At 42.8% G+C, this 17,312-nt stretch overlaps 2 protein-coding genes across 3 annotated transcripts in view; one reads left to right on the top strand and one right to left on the bottom strand.

Annotated features, from left to right (window-relative positions):
- The window catches only part of LOC102931741 (nebulin related anchoring protein), a 58,739-nt gene extending 49,754 nt beyond the window's left edge, over positions 1–8,985 (top strand). Inside the window, exons 34-41 of one of the 2 annotated variants that reach the window (XM_043551903.1) lie at positions 365–676; positions 3,501–3,605; positions 4,279–4,377; positions 4,498–4,602; positions 6,191–6,298; positions 7,011–7,322; positions 7,573–7,725; positions 8,511–8,975. In XM_043551903.1, coding sequence (XP_043407838.1) covers positions 365–676; positions 3,501–3,605; positions 4,279–4,377; positions 4,498–4,602; positions 6,191–6,298; positions 7,011–7,322; positions 7,573–7,725; positions 8,511–8,612 — 1,296 coding nt within the window. In that variant the 3' untranslated portion in view covers positions 8,613–8,975. Of the gene's footprint in view, positions 1–364; positions 677–3,500; positions 3,606–4,278; positions 4,378–4,497; positions 4,603–6,190; positions 6,299–7,010; positions 7,323–7,572; positions 7,726–8,510 lie in introns of both variants that reach the window. The other variant, XM_007056334.3, reaches the window with a different exon arrangement.
- A 1,660-nt stretch (positions 8,986–10,645) lies between these two features.
- The window catches only part of HABP2 (hyaluronan binding protein 2), a 37,692-nt gene continuing 31,025 nt past the window's right edge, over positions 10,646–17,312 (bottom strand). The window contains exons 9-13 of the mRNA XM_027818738.2: positions 16,731–16,986; positions 14,216–14,358; positions 13,677–13,811; positions 12,070–12,215; positions 10,646–11,171 (exon numbers count right to left, since the gene is read on the bottom strand). Coding sequence (XP_027674539.2) covers positions 10,995–11,171; positions 12,070–12,215; positions 13,677–13,811; positions 14,216–14,358; positions 16,731–16,986 — 857 coding nt within the window. The 3' untranslated portion in view covers positions 10,646–10,994. The remainder of the gene's footprint in view (positions 11,172–12,069; positions 12,216–13,676; positions 13,812–14,215; positions 14,359–16,730; positions 16,987–17,312) is intronic.

Consider the following 17,312-nt stretch of genomic DNA (forward strand, 5'->3'; position numbering starts at 1 on the left):
CCATTTCACAGAGAGGATAAACGCACAATCAAAGAGGGAATCATAGTCAGAGCGAGAATGAGAATTTACTCGTTCCTGGTGCTTATTCCTATGCTCAGACCTGTACCCTACACTTCTCTCTCAAATCAGTTTATGGTCCAGCAACAGTTGGTCGCAAAAACTGGATGGAGGTTGTAAAGGTGAAGGATACAGTGTGTACAATGTTTCTCTTTTGGATTGATTTTGCATTCTCTTTTGGCCTCTTTTTGCATTCTCTTTTGGCCTCTTACAATTGATATCTAAAAAAGGAAGTTCACAGGAGTTAAAATAACGCACAATCTGAAGTTAAACATGCTTGTTAAGCACCTTCTCCTTTTATTTTCAGTGTCAATACAAGCACGACTTTGTGATGGAAAGAGGAAAGCACATCGGTGCCAGAAGCATTGTGGATGACACCAGGTTGCTACACTGCTTCCATGCTGGGAAGTTGCAAAGCGAACAGGAGTATAAGAAAGGGTCCCAGGAGATCTGGTCTCAGTACCATCTGCCCATGGACATGGTGAATCTAGTCCATGCTAGGAAGGCCCAGGCCTTAGTGAGCGAGCAAGATTATAGGAAAAGACTCCATGTATATACAGCACTCCCTGAAGACTTGAAGATGCAGTGGGCAAAGAGAGCCCACATGCTACAGAGTGAGGTAAAGACAGAATCCTCTTGTTAATTGCAAACAGATTTAGAAACAGCAAAACTTACCACTGACACAAACCACAAGTCGATGCCAAACACTCTGAAAATGCACCTGCAAACTCCTGCACATTCATTTACAGAATGTTTGATCACACGCACAACTAGATCCACATCTTCCCCAGGCATAAATGTACCCTGGGAAGGAGGTTGCGTATTCAGAGATTAATTTGCAAGTGTCAGTTGTGGAGGCTCTTTTGCAAATGCAGACCGTAATATCAATGGCCCAATTTTCAAACAGGAGTCAGTTCAGCTACTAATTGTGTAGGTACAAATTTACACATGCAAATGGCTTGTTTCATGCAGATTTTGCACACCATTATGTTAATGTAAATGATAAACTCCACACAGGCAAAACCCGTGCTCCATTTGCACTTGCACGTACTATTGTTCACATATGCCGCTGAAAGTACTCAAAAATTGTGTGCACAGGTGACTGCGTATATAAATTTGCCTGCATGCAAATAGCCACATTTTGGCAGTTTGGCCACAAAGCTTTTCTTTAATTGATAACTGCGCATCATAAAGCTCCTTTGGCTGCATTTTTGTTGCATGGGAAAAGAGAGGTTGAACGATACAGTGTAAGAATGTAGCTTGTGATGTTGATCTAATTCTTAATACATCTTCAGGGAACTGACTGTTGGCTGAACTCCAGATTTTATTGAGGTCAAATGATAGGATATTTGTTAGTCAATTGATCTGGATGAAGAAATATTAGTAGACAGTCCATTTATGAGAATGTCTGAGCAGCAATCAAAGCTCTGAAGAGCTTGCATCTTGCTTTCTTACTTACTGTACCTACAATGTAACATCCAAATTGTACTCTTCTTCACAACAAAAGGCACCTTGAAAGAGTCTTATGCACCTCATCTCTTCTGATGAAAGCCACGATCCTACTGAAGGATCCCTCTTGGATTTGCCTCTCTATGTTATAAATGTATCCAATTGTCTTTGTTCTTTGTTAGAATGGAAAGAAAGCAAAAGATTTGCCAGTGGAAATGGAGGACCCCAATGTAAAAAGAGAGCGATTAGCAGGGGGCTTAGTTTTGTGTTGAGGGGGGAGCCGTAGATTTCTTTCCTCTCTGCTTTGACAGTAGCACAGAGTTTACACAGACATTAACCACAAGGGAATACATTGGGGAAAAAGCCGGCATTGCCAACTTCTTTTGGGTCAGGAGTGTATTGCTGAAAGTTTCATCAAGTCCCTCAAAATGTTCCCCTGCAATGAGCAACATATCATATTTCTTGCATAAAATACTCTTTGGTTTCTGCTCAACCTGTCCATCAATTCCATATGCCTCCTGCTTCCACCACCCCAAAAACCTCACTCAGTTCCTTGTGCTCCCCTTCCGAAATCCATCAGTCCTTCCACTCCTACCTTCCAGTCCTGTCCTCCTGACTCACCATGCTTACCAACCCCCTCAGTGTATCACCGAGACTCCTGTTGTCAGCTCCTTCTGTCTGACAGCTGGCCCTGATATCTGCAGTGGTGATGGTGACTGGATTGTTCTTCAGCCTCTTGCTGTGTTTGGTTAGGTGGGGAAAGGATCCTATCTGGTGAGGGGCTGGATGATCAGTGGGGAATAAGTCCCTTTCAGTTTTTGAGGTGTGTGGATCCTGTATAGAGGAGTTCTGTAGCGGTGCAGAGGTGTACAATGGTTTCAAGAGCCTGGCTGGAGTACCCTTGTGCTCTGATGCTTCCCTGCCATTGAAATGGCATTTGGCGGGCTGTTGCAGGCTGCCTGCCTTACACCGGTCCTTTGCTACCTTTTCATCCAATCCCCTCTTGTGCCCCGAAATCACATCAGGGACCAAATGGCACACAGAGCCTTGATACAGAGGAACTATGATAACCTGTGCATTACATTACAGAAAAGTAACATTTCCATTGTCTAAACCCTTCAAACTTTACACGGTAAACTGCCACTGGAGTTCATCAGAGTTTCTCTGGTAGGGACTGAGTAAAGAATTGATAAGGACCTTGGGATTTGGCCCCATGTGATTAGAAACGTTATGAGTAAGCTAGAAAAATAATCAAGATGATTTGACAAGGAATGTCACCCAAATAGTCTAGGAGCTTATCAGACGAGACAACAGATTTTACCGTCCCATCTACCACCCAGTAAGAATAAAAGTTCTGCACTTATACAGCACCTGTCACCTGAGAAGCCAAAATAAGTTTGATAGCTTTGCAACCCTCCTTTGAAATAAGTAATTGCTGTTCTCTGCATTTTAAATATGGAGAGCTGGAGGCATGGCACTGTTTAATGATTTGGTCAAAGTTACACAATGGGTCACTTGCAGAGTCTGGAGGAGAACCTCAAGGTTTTTTGTTCGTCTTCCACTTGCTTTAACAATTGGCCCTATTCGTTTTGTTAGCCCATTCTCTTTGCAGATGGGGCTCTAAAACATATAGAGCAGAGAACTGCTGTCCTCTTACAAAGTCAGGCTAATTACAAAACATGCACTGGATAAAATAATTAGTATTGCTGAGGTGAACTTACTTCAGATAATTATTTTAAAAAGGGATCTTTTGCGTCACATACAAACAGGTTATTTCTGCTTTGAATCATGCTAATTCACTTGTGAGGCCTCCTCTCATGACTTGCATATGATTCATTATTTAATTCCTGGTGGAATGAACAAATGCAAACAGTTTGGTTTTACGATGTGATGTATGCATGGAGAATGAAAAAGTCGAAACATTTAATATGAATCTGGGAGTCATAGCTGTGGATACAAAACTGAGAAGAGCTAACCATTTTCATTTTTAACAGTCTCGCTATAAATCAGACCTGAACTTCATGAAAGGGGTTGGTTGGTTGGCTCTAAGATCTCCACAGATAGAAAATGTAAAGAAGGCTGGAGAGCTCATCAGTGAGGTACTGATAAATTTTTCATGGGATTTGGAATTGTCTGTAGGAATTGTTTACCATCAAGGCTCCTCCTTACATGACACTTACCAATGTAGCTTATCATTTCCTTTTGATGTGGGAGCCTGTTTATACAAAGCGTAAGTTACCAAAGAGCAGTATGGGAGATGAGAGTCCACTTGTGACACTCGTGGCATATTTTCTATTCCAACGGACATGCTTGTCTAAAAACAAAACATGCAAACAAATAAATGCAGTAAACACCAGTATGAAATGTTAAGTGGATGAGCTCCAGTTTTTAAAAGTGCATGTTATTGTGCATAACATCATCAGGAGGTTGATTTAGCCTAACCAGCATCTTTTATTACTGCAGAAACTCTGTGTAGCATTCCTAACTAGAGTACATGAGATCTGCATATAAGAAGGGAGTTTGTCAGAGCAAACTCCTGTTTGCAAAAAGAAAAGAAACTTTTATTTGTGCACACTGCAGTGGCACCTTGGAACCACATTTGCCAGCATTCAAATAAGGGTTGGCACTAAAGCAAAAACACTTTGTTTTTAACACCATGGTTTCAGGATAGTGATTTTTTTTTTTTTTTGGTCATTTTGTTCCTGTTGTCACATATGCAAAATTCTCATTGATCACTATTTAATAGAAGCCTCTTGTTTTTTTCACTTGCAGGCAAAGTATCGTCAGAAGCCAGAGAGTATGAAGTTCACCACAGTGGTTGACTCTCCAGACCTGATCCATGCTAAGCACAGCTACATCCAGTGCAGTGACGTATGTTTCCTTTTACTGTAATGGACCTTAACGTTTTGTTACATTGTAGTGCATCAATTGGTTTTCCTCAACAATGCTGCCAGCACCAGTCCTCACGCTGAATACTTTTTGATTTCACAGAGGCTGTACAGGTCTGGAGACTCTGATGCAATGCACAGATACACCCTACCTCCTGACCACCCAGATTTTATCAGAGCCCGCCTGAATGCACTTCATATCAGTGATGTAAGTGACAGATCATTTCATTTCAGGCGGTAGACTTTGTAATAAACTGGACTGCTTCATTAAGGAAAAGAGGCTTTAGGAAGTTTTCCTACAGATACAGAAGTTAAGGTGCCCTTTGGTGAGTCTGACTGAAAATGAAAAAGCCAGAGGACAACAGAGACATACCTGAGCCATTGATATTTTAAAGCTGTGGAGATAACTGCGAATCAAATGGATGTAATGTGTGAGGATGAGGACAAAACTCTGCACACTGTGATAAAGAAAAATGACTCCTGGGGTTCCAGATCAAAGGACCCATGTAATATTAAGACTCACAGTGGCAACAAAAAGCTTTGACAGATTAAATAAAAAAAAAAACAGACAGGAAATGACTGCGATGTTGCAAACAACCTGCACCCAGCAGTTACTAAACATAAGGGGGCATTGTGGGTACAAGTTCAGCATCGGGGCAGATGTCATTGTTGGGGAGAGAATAAGGATCATTGGATTCACATTGCAGCAGGTAGTCTTATAAAGCCCACGCTAATAATGACCGACTGAAGGCTATTGAGGGGCCTCAGTCCAATTCTAGGTGAACAGGTGTCCGCACATGAAGAACAACCATCCCGGTTTCCACATGTGAACTTCTCGGTTGGAATTCTCAGCAGAGAAGCAAGGGGCAGATGAGGTCTGGAGACTGAACCAGGACTAGGGCACATTAGTGGGCCTTACACTGCCACCTCCCATCCTGTAACTGTTCAGAACCTTCCCTGGCTCAATCTGCTGTCTTGCACAAACACCACCTTCACTTGCAGTGAAGAAATGGGTTAATGTATTTTAGAACTTGAAATGTATATTGGTGATGTGCTCAGGTGTAAAACAGACACCAGAAAAACTAGACTACAGCCTCAGAGGGTGCAGGTGAATACAATTAGAAAGGGAAAAAATAGAAGTGTCAGCTGAGACTTAAAAAAATCAGATACAGCAGTTTATGTAGCCAGCAAATAGGATTTGACACTACATCCTAGCCACTCTGAAAGCTATTGTATAAATTCCACTTGGGCAAGAACCAGAACTAGAGCACTTTCACTTTGAGAATGCATTTCACAGCCTCAAAGTCATATCCAATGTGTTACAGGCAGATGTTATTCCAGATGGGTTAATGAAACCACATGTAACTTGGGACTGAAACAGAGGACATTAGAAAAGGTTGAAATGACTGGTTACTGAAACTCTGGTACGGAAATTCTGAAGACACAAAACCCAAGGCACTACAAGTGGATGCATCAAAAGACAGAATAAGGGCAATATTGATTCAGTACTGATGTGGCTGATGCATCAAAGTCGCTAATATAAACTAAATAAAATCAAAACCAATCCATGTGCAAATGCAAAAAGAAATCCTGATGGGTGTATTTAGACATGAGAGTTTTCATCATTGTGTTTAATAGGAAAGAAACTGAAGTGCCATAGAATCTGATCACAAATCTTTGGAGATTGGTGTACAGATTCATCATGACAATGAATTCTTTAGAATAAAACAGTATTACAGCAGCCACAAAATTAGATTTAATAAACTGACTGTTTTCTCCTCTTCTTTTTAACACAGAAAATGTATAAAACAGCTTGGGAACAGACAAGGGCAGTTGGCTATGATTTTAGGTTGGATGCCATCCCATTCCAGACAGCTAAAGCTTCAAGAGAAATTGCCAGTGATGTAAGAAGTGTTTGGTTTACAAAATACAATCCTACAAAACCATTAAACCCTGACATAAAAAAGCGGGTCGTGGTGGCCAGTTTGGATGAGGTGGTTATGTCGTCAAACCAGATGTTTGTGCAGAACTGAGTTCGAAGTTTTCCACTAGGAATGCCGTTTAATAATATACAGTCCTTGACGGGAGTATTTTTGAAGCACCCAGTCATGGGGTGTAGATTTCTGATGATATAGTACTGTAAATTGGGTACAAGATTTTGATTAGTCAAAATAGAGGGCTTACCTAGGCCACTTATTAGATTGAGTGTGAATGCACAAGACATTGGGTCACCCTTTCAACACATAGGCAAGGAAATTGAAGTGACCTTGCTTCAGTCATTTATAAACGGACTAGCCAGCTCAAGGAAAAAGGCATACAGCTCTCCAAGAAATGGTCCTGCATTGGCAGGGGTGGTGGCTTCATACATTTTGTCCTGTTTCTTTAACAATTACCAAAGAGTTTATTCTACTGTGGTTACACAGTTGTACTGTAAATAATGGCTTTGTTACAAAAAATATACGTGGGTCAGACTCCTCTTGGTTTAAGTGCACAGAGGGGAGCCTGTGCCTGCTGAAGAGAGAGCTATTGATGGGGCGGGGGGCAATTCAATTAATAAGGCAGTTGTATCATAATGTGCGTGTGCAAATGAGATTTTCCTTCTCCAATGATCTGTAGTTCAGGTACAAAGAGGCCTTCCTGAGGGATAAAGGCCAACAGATCGGATTCCGTAATATAAATGACGATCCCAAAATGAGGCATTTCGTCAGGGTGGGAAAACTCCAGAGCGACAACCAATACAAGAAGGAGTTTGCCCAAAACAGGACACAGTTCACGAGTCACATTAATCAGCCCAGATTCATCCATGCTAAGAAGAGCCAACAGCTAGTCAGCAATGTAAACTACAAACAGCCCCTGCACCGGTACACTTGTGATCCCGAGCAGCTGAATCTGAAGCATGCTAAACAGGCCTACAGACTCCAGAGTGATGTAAGTATATTTGCTCTATAGGCTATCAGGTACTCGTGATCCTTGTAGACCCCTCCCTGCTTACTAGTCTTGATTAATACAAAAATCCTATTGTAATTAAAAAAGGAGCATCCGTTTTCTAAGAATAAATAGTTGTGTTTGATCCTCGATCCTGTAGCACCTGGCGTGTGTCCTGTCTAACCTTTAATGTGTGTGGTCTGACTAGAGTCACACCTGATAATACCCAATGGTGTCTATTGCATTTTTCCAGGTCAAATACAAGTCTGACTTGAACTGGATCAAAGGCATTGGCTGGACTCCCCCAGGCTCTTACAAAGTGGAAATGGCAAGAAGAGCTGCGGAGCTGGCATATGCTCAGGGAATGGCAGCTCAGGGTACTTATGCCCAGTATGACCACAGAGCGGTAAGTGGAATAAACCGCACTTCTCACAAAACCTCGGACACAACCCAGCCCCCTAGACAGGATCTGAGCAGTCATCCCATTGAGCGCTTGTGAAAGCGACCCGATAGAGGCCCTGGAGGCTGCAGTCTCCCCGTTATTTAACCACAGAACAAGGGTAGTGTTCGTTCATGCTTTCCCCACACAACCCTATCACTGTCCTCAACCCTCATCTAGAGGCATCTCCTCTAGGGAGGAGAGCACAGGTCACTCTCCATGAAGTTCAGCGTCCAGGTCGGGGCTAGGAAACTCCATAGGGTGGACAGGATTTGGCTCCCCTGTGGAACGCGCAGAGGGTTTTGTCCTATGGATGGCCTTCGGTCCACAGGGATCTTGGTATACTCATGGAGAGCAGCAGGCTCAGAGTCCCTGCATGGCTCCCCTGGTCTTCCCTTTCCCTAATTTTGGCAAGATGCCTTTAGGAACTAGTCTGCCATTGACTCCCCTCTGACAGCTATGTTGAAAGCCCCTTGGGGTGGGCTTGTAGCAGTGTAATGGCAATAACTGCAGGATGATTTCTGTTTAGAGATCTACCTGGATGTGGGGGAGAACACGCAGCACTTTGCAGTTCTAGAGGGAGCAGGGGATTAAAGCATGGAGCGGGAGGGTGGAGATTCTCCTGTGTTTCCTCTCTCCCCTTTCTCAGATTTGGCCCCTAATTTGTTAAATTCCTCACACCGCTGCATGGCAGAGGACATGTGACCCTGGTAGTGGCTCTTCCCCACAACTTAGTTGGTTTGGTTTTGCAGGAGCGGGCAGAGGCAGAAGGATCCCAGCAGGTCAACGTCAACCCTGATGCTTCAGAAATTCTGCAAGTCAAGCGGAGGAAGATGCAGCTGCTCAAGAAATGAATAGAAAGATGAGGCAGCACTGCAGGGTACATGAAAACATTTAGCTTTTTCAGCTTGTCCTGTAGCTTTCCTGACTAAGGAGCACAGTAGATGGCATCTAAGAACAGTTTTGGTGTATTTCAGTTTCTTTTAAAAAATAACAACCACCCAGACCCTGCAATTTAATATTTGATCTTTATATTTTTGTGTGGATACTTTAAGACAAGTGATTTATAATTGTATGTAATACAAAGTATGGTATTTATTTATGGCTGTCAATGAAATTAGTACTAGATGACTGGCAGGCTCAGCTTTGTACTAAAGATGAATAAGCCCTGATTTGTAGAATGTAAAATCATTTGTACTGAATAAATCAAATGCATTTGTTTCCATAAATGATGCTTGTAGATATTTTAGGGATTGGTTCCTGGTTTATTGGCACGTTGATGTTAAAGGACACAAGTTAAGGCTTGGCAGCTGACTCTGCACAAGGCAAGGGCTGATGGAAGCTAAATTAGCATTGATTAATTGGGTCGTATTCTTTAAGGGACTTCAGAGGAGTTATCCCTGATTGACAGAGATCACAATTACTACCTGAGTCTTCTGTTGCAAACCGCTGAAGAAGGTGGTTAGAAGTTACTACAACAGGAATTGCTTCTGATGGCTTATGGGGTGGTGTTGTGGGGTGGCTGCCCCACTCACATGCCAGATTGGGTTACAGCAGGCCAGAGCGGCTGCGCAAGGCGGCAGCCAATCAGGGAGCGCCTGTTAGAGAGCCAATCAGGGCTGAGCAAGAGGCAGCCAATCAGGGCCACGCTAGGCCCTATATAAAGGCTGCCCAGGCGAGAGACAGTCAGTCTCTCCCAGACCTCCAAAGGGGGAAGGTCTGTCTCCTGAGTGAGGAGACCAGCACCTGGGACAGCGCAGCGCAGGCTTGGGGGAGCAGAAGGGAACTCAAGCCCAGTACCTGCCAGGCTGCAGGCCCTGATAGAAGGGCCCACAAGGTGCAAAGGGGCCAAAGGGGAAGCGGCCCAGGGAGGAGAGATGGACAAGGGGAGCAAAGGAGGACAGGGAGGCTGCTGCCAGAGGGTCCCTGGGCCGGGACCCAGAGTAGAGGGTGGGCCTGGATCTTCCCCCTTGTATTACACCCAGCCATTAGACGCAGCCATAGTGGACTGCACCCGACCCCTGACAGAAGGGGTTAGACTTTGGGGGTGTGGTTTGCCCCTGGGGCGAAGCAGAAGGACTGCTGTTAACCCCCCCCTCCTCCCCGGAAGGGGGTGAGCGTGGACCAGGGGGTACTGCTGGATGGCAGTGTCCTGAAGAGGATGCTGCGAGAAGGGAGCAACGTGGGTCCAGATGCCAACAGAGGGCGAGAGACAACAGGACACCACCAGCAGAGGGTGCTCCACATGGACTGAGCTAATTCCTGGTGGTACCAACAGGAAGCGCTGTGGTGGTGAGTCCCAACCCCGTCACAGGCGGTTTATAGAACATCTCAATGGCATAAGGTTTAAAACCAACCATAAAGAGCCAAAAATACCCAAATGAGAGAGACATTGTTACACTTTGCAGACCAACTCTTCACATAAACCAGTGGGCATGCTTCCATCTCAGAATTAATGTCAATCCCATATTTTTCAAATTTTCCTTAAAGACTGTAGAATAACTGGACAAAAATACGCAATTCTATCTGTAAAATGGAATTCCAGTTTTATGTCTAACAATTCAGAGATTATAATCTAGGTTTAGTAAATAATCCAGCTATCATCAGATACAAAGAAGAAAAAAAACAGAAAAAATCATCAACATTTTCAAAATTATTTTGAAATAATTTAGATTTACATTATAGAAATATTTTATATATTTTTGCTGACAGCCTGAGATACACAAATTGGGCCCTGAGCCTGCAAACACATGTACGTGAGTAACTTTATGCATATGCATAGTACCACTGACGTCAATGGGAATACTTAGCGGTGTAAAGCTGCTCACATGCATAAGTGTTTTACAAGACAAAAATCTCTGAAGAAAATAAGAAAATGTCTGTCCGATTGATTTTGGGCAAAGCAGAGCAGCTCTCATTCCTTCTATCTGATCCAGCAAAAGACTTCAGCGGACTTTGGATCAGGCCCTGAAAGTCACTGAAAAGACCTTAAGAGAATCTACGGGAGTTTCAGTTTTCAGCTAAATATTACACACATACGTTGTTACTGTTCGCTGGAGATCGAAATTTGTGGTTGATGCATGAGGTCTGAAGCAGCAGCTATTGCTATTTTCTCTGTAGCCACCACCACTTGGATATGTTGTCATGGTCACAGTGCCATCGATAAAGTTGGAGGAGGAGGGATAAAGAAAATTAAATTTCTCAGGTTTACCATTTGCCTTTCCAGAAAGTGTCGCTTACTTGCGTGAACTGGACTCCTGCTGAATTTTTGATTTAATCCAATTAAGAAATCTTGTCACTTGGGTATAAACTCCTGGTTTATCTTTTATGCCACACTGTTCGCCCCAGCTCACAATTCCATAGACATAATAGGAACCATTTTGTACACAGGTTAGAGGACCTCCAGAATCTCCCTGAGGAGACAAAAAAATAAGAGCCATTCTTTGCATTCTAAAATAAAGCAAAATGTTGCCCAACAACAAAATTTCTCTCTCAAGCACAAGATTTTGAGGTTTTGAATGATTTTTTTTTCTTAATACAGATGTGCCAAGGAGGTGGTGTTCAGATCCTGATTAGGTTTAGGACACCTCTCTGGATTCCGTTAAAATGACAGTGAAAACTCAAACTGTTGTGAAGTTTTGGCTCAAACTGGCAGAAATCTCACAAGTTCACATGACGCTTCCAGAGTCATGAATGAAAGTCACTTGGCATTATGGTCATAACCTTGATTCATACCTACACGAGCAGATTCAGATTGTGTATCAAAATATCTGTGAAACTGAGTTGGGCCCGTCTTTAGTTTTGTCATTTTCATTTAAAGGTTTATGGAAAAACTCCAGAGGCATACTGAGCCAGGTTTTGCTGTGTTACAACAGTTCAGCTCTGGAGTGGCTTCAGATTTACACCACAGTAACAGTAAAATCAATCCTGACTTCCCCCCATGAATATGAGATCTGATGAGGAAGATCAAATTGGAGGTCTGGTGCTCATGACAAAGAAGAATCTGATAGATTTGAGGCGAGAGAGAGGATTAGAAGGTATATGCATTAAGAAGAGTTCTGAGTAAGCATTTGAACTTTTCCAACGGAACCTCTAAACCTTCTCTGTCATTGATCGTGATGACACTAATTCTAAGACTGTGTCTCTCAAATCACACTGAAGAAAGAAGAAGGCTGTTTTAATGCGTTGATAGGAGAAACAGAAATATATATGTAGTACCCTGCCAGAGCCATTACTCTGCACAGCCTATTTATGTGATTTTTTTTTTTTTTAAAGAGAAATTAATGTTCAAATACAGAAAAAGCAACCGACCTGACAAGTATCAACTCCTGGTGTCTGCAGATTTCCTGCACAAAGCATGCTTTCATCCAGTTTGTTATCATATGCGCACCGTGCATTGCACCGCGTCTTGGAGATCAGCTTTACTCTGGCATCTAACAGCTGACGAGATCCTTCACCTACAAGATGTGTGCCAGGAAAATGCGGAAAGTCACCTTTCCCTTCCCCACTTCATGTTATGTTTTTAATCTGAGTTTGTTTGTAATTTGGATGGTGGGGGAGGGAAGTCTGTCTGAAATTATACACATTTAGTTAGAGCTGTGCCTGGGAACTTCAATCAGAACACTGAAGTCATGGGGAGATTTGCCTGACTAGAGGCAGAGGAAGGTCTACAGGATTTGGTCATCCCACCTACACATTTGTTAGTGGCATTCAATGGTCTTTGAATTTTTCAAAGGTGCTGATCACTTGCAGCCTCCATTGACTTCAATGGGATTTGTAGGTGCTCAGCACTTCTGAAAATCAAGCCACTATATATTTTTCAACACACAAAATAATGAAACAGATAAGCAAGGTAAAATCCTACAATATTTAAAGGAGATAACTAATGGGAATCTAAAGACATGACATATCATCTAAAGGTGAGAGCCACCGATTCAAAGCACTACATCTGCAGCTACTTAAGGGTGGTTTATAAGTTTGGTCTTACTCCAGAGTTACAGGAAACATTTTGCCGTCTCAGTGATTTCCTGAAATGCTAGTAATAGCTCTGTTCAGAGAAAGAGAGCCAGTTTGAACGCTTATAAAGTAATTGGTTTTCTAAATAAACAATTAAAAGAACTGTTCAATTTAGATTTTTTAAAAAAATATCCATTACATTCTATTGGCGCATTCTGAACAACTGGACATGCTTTACTATTGTTGACTTCAGTGGGAGTCACATCAACAGGTAGAATTTGGCCCTATATGTCACATCAGACTATCAGTTGCAAAGTACTAAGCCACCTAACGCATCCTGAGTGACACATGGTCCTTCTGTTACTTTACAGCAACACATCAATCAGAACATGAGAAAATACGCTTTTCAGAAAATTGCCATGATCTTTTTTAAAAAAAAGCATAATTCCCACTCAGAGTTACTGGCTGTAATAAAGATTTGGGTAGAATTGCTCGAACTTGAAATGATTTGGATGTTTGATTTGTAGAAGCAGCAAACAAATTCAGATGCTGCTTATCAAAAACTTAATGAGTGTGGAAAACTTGCAAGAGTTCCAGTATCTGATCCTGTCTGGAAATACTGTAAGTAAAGCATAGCCTCATTCACGGTACCTTGTTGCTTCTGTTTTTGGTTCTGAATGAAGCCAAGAAGCGCAGTGTCAGGTGGCAAAGAAAAAGGTTAATGGAATTTTTTCAGATTTTCCAGAAAGGTTTGGATACTGGATGAAGGTTCAAGTCAATACTTATTTTACCTAGACAGGTTAACACATGGTTAGTATTTGGTTAAGTTTCTTTGCTTAATCTGAATATTAGATACTAGGGCCTAGATTCTGATCCAGGGAATTGCAGAGCAACTCTGCTGAGAGAGTTACTCTGTTCTAACACGGGTATAACTGAGATCAGCCAACCCTCAAATAGCTTACCTGTTTCAGTATCTCCCCATCCTGAGATATAGCATTCAGTCCCATCAGGAAATGGAGCACTGGGCAAACACACTGTTTTCACGTACTTCGTTTCTAGAGCACAATGGCCATTAACTGGCTTCAGCTTAAGTAAAGCTATACACAGGGTAACAAAGAATATATCGATTGATAAAGATGAAAGGGGATTAAAATTAATCTACAATGTGCACTGTGCAAATGCCTGAAATCTACTATTTGTACCTGTTGCTGGACCCTGCCCTCTTCTACTATGTACCTACTTGTTTATGTAACCATCCTGAAAATCTAGAATGCCTACACTGTACACAATCACACACTGGCTTCATCTTTTCTAGAACCTGTCCTCACACAGATTGAAGTCAGCAGGAGTTCTGCCATTGATTTCAGTGAGAGCAGGATCAGCCCAATAGAGAGGTGCAGCCCATAGAAACCGCACCTCCATTTTCATCAGTGAAAAGGTCCAACCAACCATGCCTCATCAGAGAGTTCACCACGCATGTTGCAACACTGTGGGAGCTTACCGATATCATTGAATGGAATATCGTTCCTTTCTTTGTAATGTCCATGCCGAATGATCTTCTCCACATCAAATTTTTGTTCATGGTACTCTGTCTTATCCAGGTCTTGCTTTCCAAGGGACACTTGCAGGTTGTCTGGGTGAAGGCTAAGAAGAAGGGAAAAAAAAAGCAAATCACCTGCTGAACTTTTTAGCTCTGGTGCTTAGAATCAGGCCCACCGACAGCAATTCCGGCCTGGCGAGGGCCGTAACTAAGGGGGCCGGGGGCCCGCAGCGGAAGTGACGAATCTGTCACTTCTGAGACAGACCGTGCTGGCCAATTGCGCCAGCACATGGGGCCTGGAGCGGTCGTGTGTGCCTAGGAGCCCTGTGGCCCGCCTGGGTGATTTAAAAGGGTCAGTGGCCTCCGGGCCCTTTTAAATTGACTGGGCCCCTGGGCAATTGCCCTCTTTGCCTCCCAGTGGCCGGCCTGCTTGGAATGCAGGCAGTCAGAATGGTGACCAAGTCAGCAATGCTTGAATGAGCTCCTGCATTTTGTAATTTACCAGTCTCCAAACCTAGAGATTTCTACACACCCGCGAGGCATACGCTCCTCTGAAAATGAAATATAGTATTCCAGGCAGAGGCTAATTGGGGTTTAGCAACAGGAGGCAAAAATCACAGAATCACTGTTCTAGAGCTCTCGCTGCTTTCTTCCTTATGCCATGGTGTGTAGTGTCACATGTTGTGTGGTCAACCCCAACCCCAGGTCTTCAGAGGACTTTCCTTTCAACCACCAGAAAGCTTGCTACATTCCTCCTCTTTTCCTCCAGCAGACACTGAAAACCCTCAGAGAGGGGACCCCTTCAGATACTGACAACATTTCCCTAAGGAATTAATTGAAGGCTTGAATCAGTCCTACAGCAAGGTGTGATAAAAACACCAACACATCAGCCAACTGCCTTATCTACACTACACAGAAGTAAAAGGAGGGTGGAGAGAATTTCATAGGTAACACCTTTTGGGGGGGGATGCTCAGTACATGTTTTTACAATATCCTTTTAACTTCCTGTACATAGCTACTCACTAGCATGTGATCTTAATAAAAATACCAACCACAGCTAAATCAAGCAGAAACTGACTCCTCTGAACTTTAATCCAATTTGAGAAGAAGGTCAATTTAAGTATTGGTTCTCGAAGTGGAGTTCCCTAATATTCCATGTAGAAATATCCGCTCTCTTCCCTTCTCTCTCACTTCACAGCCCCTTCTGTAGGGTACTGTACACACGGTACAACCTTGTTTCAACTTAACTAGCATTTGATTAAAAGCAGAAGTCAGATCCTCTTTGAGCAACTGCAGCAAAGGTGTGAAAGGGACAACATGTATTTTAATGAGCTTCTGGGACACTCATGCAGTGGGAGGGAAGTGGACTGGATGATTTAATAGGTGTTTTTAATCTAAATTTTCTGTGAGTTTATAACTATATGGTAACAACATTCCTTTACCGCCTAATTCTTCTTTCTCTGGCAACCCTCAATACGAGTCCTAAGTAATGTTTTAGGATTTTATTTTCAGCTGACAAAGTGGTGTAGCTCCATTGAAGTTAATGCTGATTTACATTAGTTGGGGATCTGACTCCATATTTCAATGAGAGAGACAAGGTGGGGGAGGTAATATCTTTTATGAGATCAACTTCTGCTGGTGAGAAAGACAAGCTTTTGAGTTTACGCACAGCTCTTTTTCAGGTCTGGGAAACATACTCAGCATTTGTAGAAGCAGTTATTACAACAATCTATAACCCATTAACAACCCCCTCTCCCTAACCCCCTGCAGCTGTCTTTCCCCTGCCCACTTCCTTTCCTCCCTATGGATGTAGGGGTGTTAACAGGCTACATTATCTTGAACGGTCCCTTGAAACATGTGTTAACTACTTATGCTGAACAATCTGTTTCACCTTGTATTTATTTGTGACACTCTGAGTATGTTTCCCAGACCTAAAGAAGAGCTCTGTGTAAGCCCAGAAGCGTGTCTGTCTCACCAGCAGAAGTTGGTCCAATAAAAGATATTCCCTCACCCACCTTGTCTCCCTAGTGACCTGGGACTCATATGGCTACAACACCACACATTTCTATAATGCTATTAAAGCTGTTCAGAACACAGAAATCCCATCCTGCAGGAAACTCTGCTATTTTGACTTTTTTTTCCCCTATCCTGGAACAGAATGGAAAAAAAAAATCAAACTATCAAACATTTTAATGGAATGGGAAGCTCGGAAAAATGTCCACTCAAATGTCAAAATGAAAAATGTTAACACTTTCAATCTCAATGCTTTGTTTGAAATTTTCCCATTAAAAACACAAATCCGAAAGTGTTGCCAACATTGACATTTTCCAGCAAAAAAATTCAACCTGGCATTTTGTTACCAACGGTTTCCAGGGGATAAATGTTTGTTAGCAACGGTTTCCAGTGGATAAATTTCAACCAAATAACTACTATGTGATTTTTTTCATGCTTAGCAGGACACCGGTAATGGACTTACTGAATGCAGTGTCCAGCAGTGAGAACCCAGCATGGTTCAAGCAGAGCTCCTCCACAGAAGTGTCCCTTTGGCCTGGGAGGCCTCCATGGCCACTTGCTCTGCAGAGATGCCATCCAGGGATGTTTGCCAGACATGGTCTTGGCCCCACCATAAATCCTTTTGAGTGTTCTCTGAGCCTCTGGCTGTCCACACGTATTGAATGTCTTACCCACTACAGGAAGAATGGCTGGGGCGACTGTAGTCGCTGGAGTCTTTTCTGCAGGGGAGACATACGACGGAACTTGCTACAGGCAGAGACTGAACTTGCTATAATGATTATAAATCTCAGGAATGGACATGGCAATGCATTTTGGGAATCTCTCGCACAGTTATAGGACTGGAAGTGTTATGACAGACTACAGGGGAGACCTGGGTTTGGGAGCAACATTGGCAATCCTGCCAGATGTACTGTAGGAGCCACTTGGAGGATCATCTGCAGCACTGTTCAGCAGTGGTGATTGGCTGTCAGAGCTTCTTGGAAGCTTAGGAGCAAGTTTTGCCTGAGATAGAATTTGGGGTCTTGTTTGCTCATTTGACTTTTGA

Source organism: Chelonia mydas, chromosome 7 (assembly GCF_015237465.2).
Source record: "Chelonia mydas isolate rCheMyd1 chromosome 7, rCheMyd1.pri.v2, whole genome shotgun sequence".
Taxonomy (NCBI): domain Eukaryota; kingdom Metazoa; phylum Chordata; order Testudines; family Cheloniidae; genus Chelonia; species Chelonia mydas.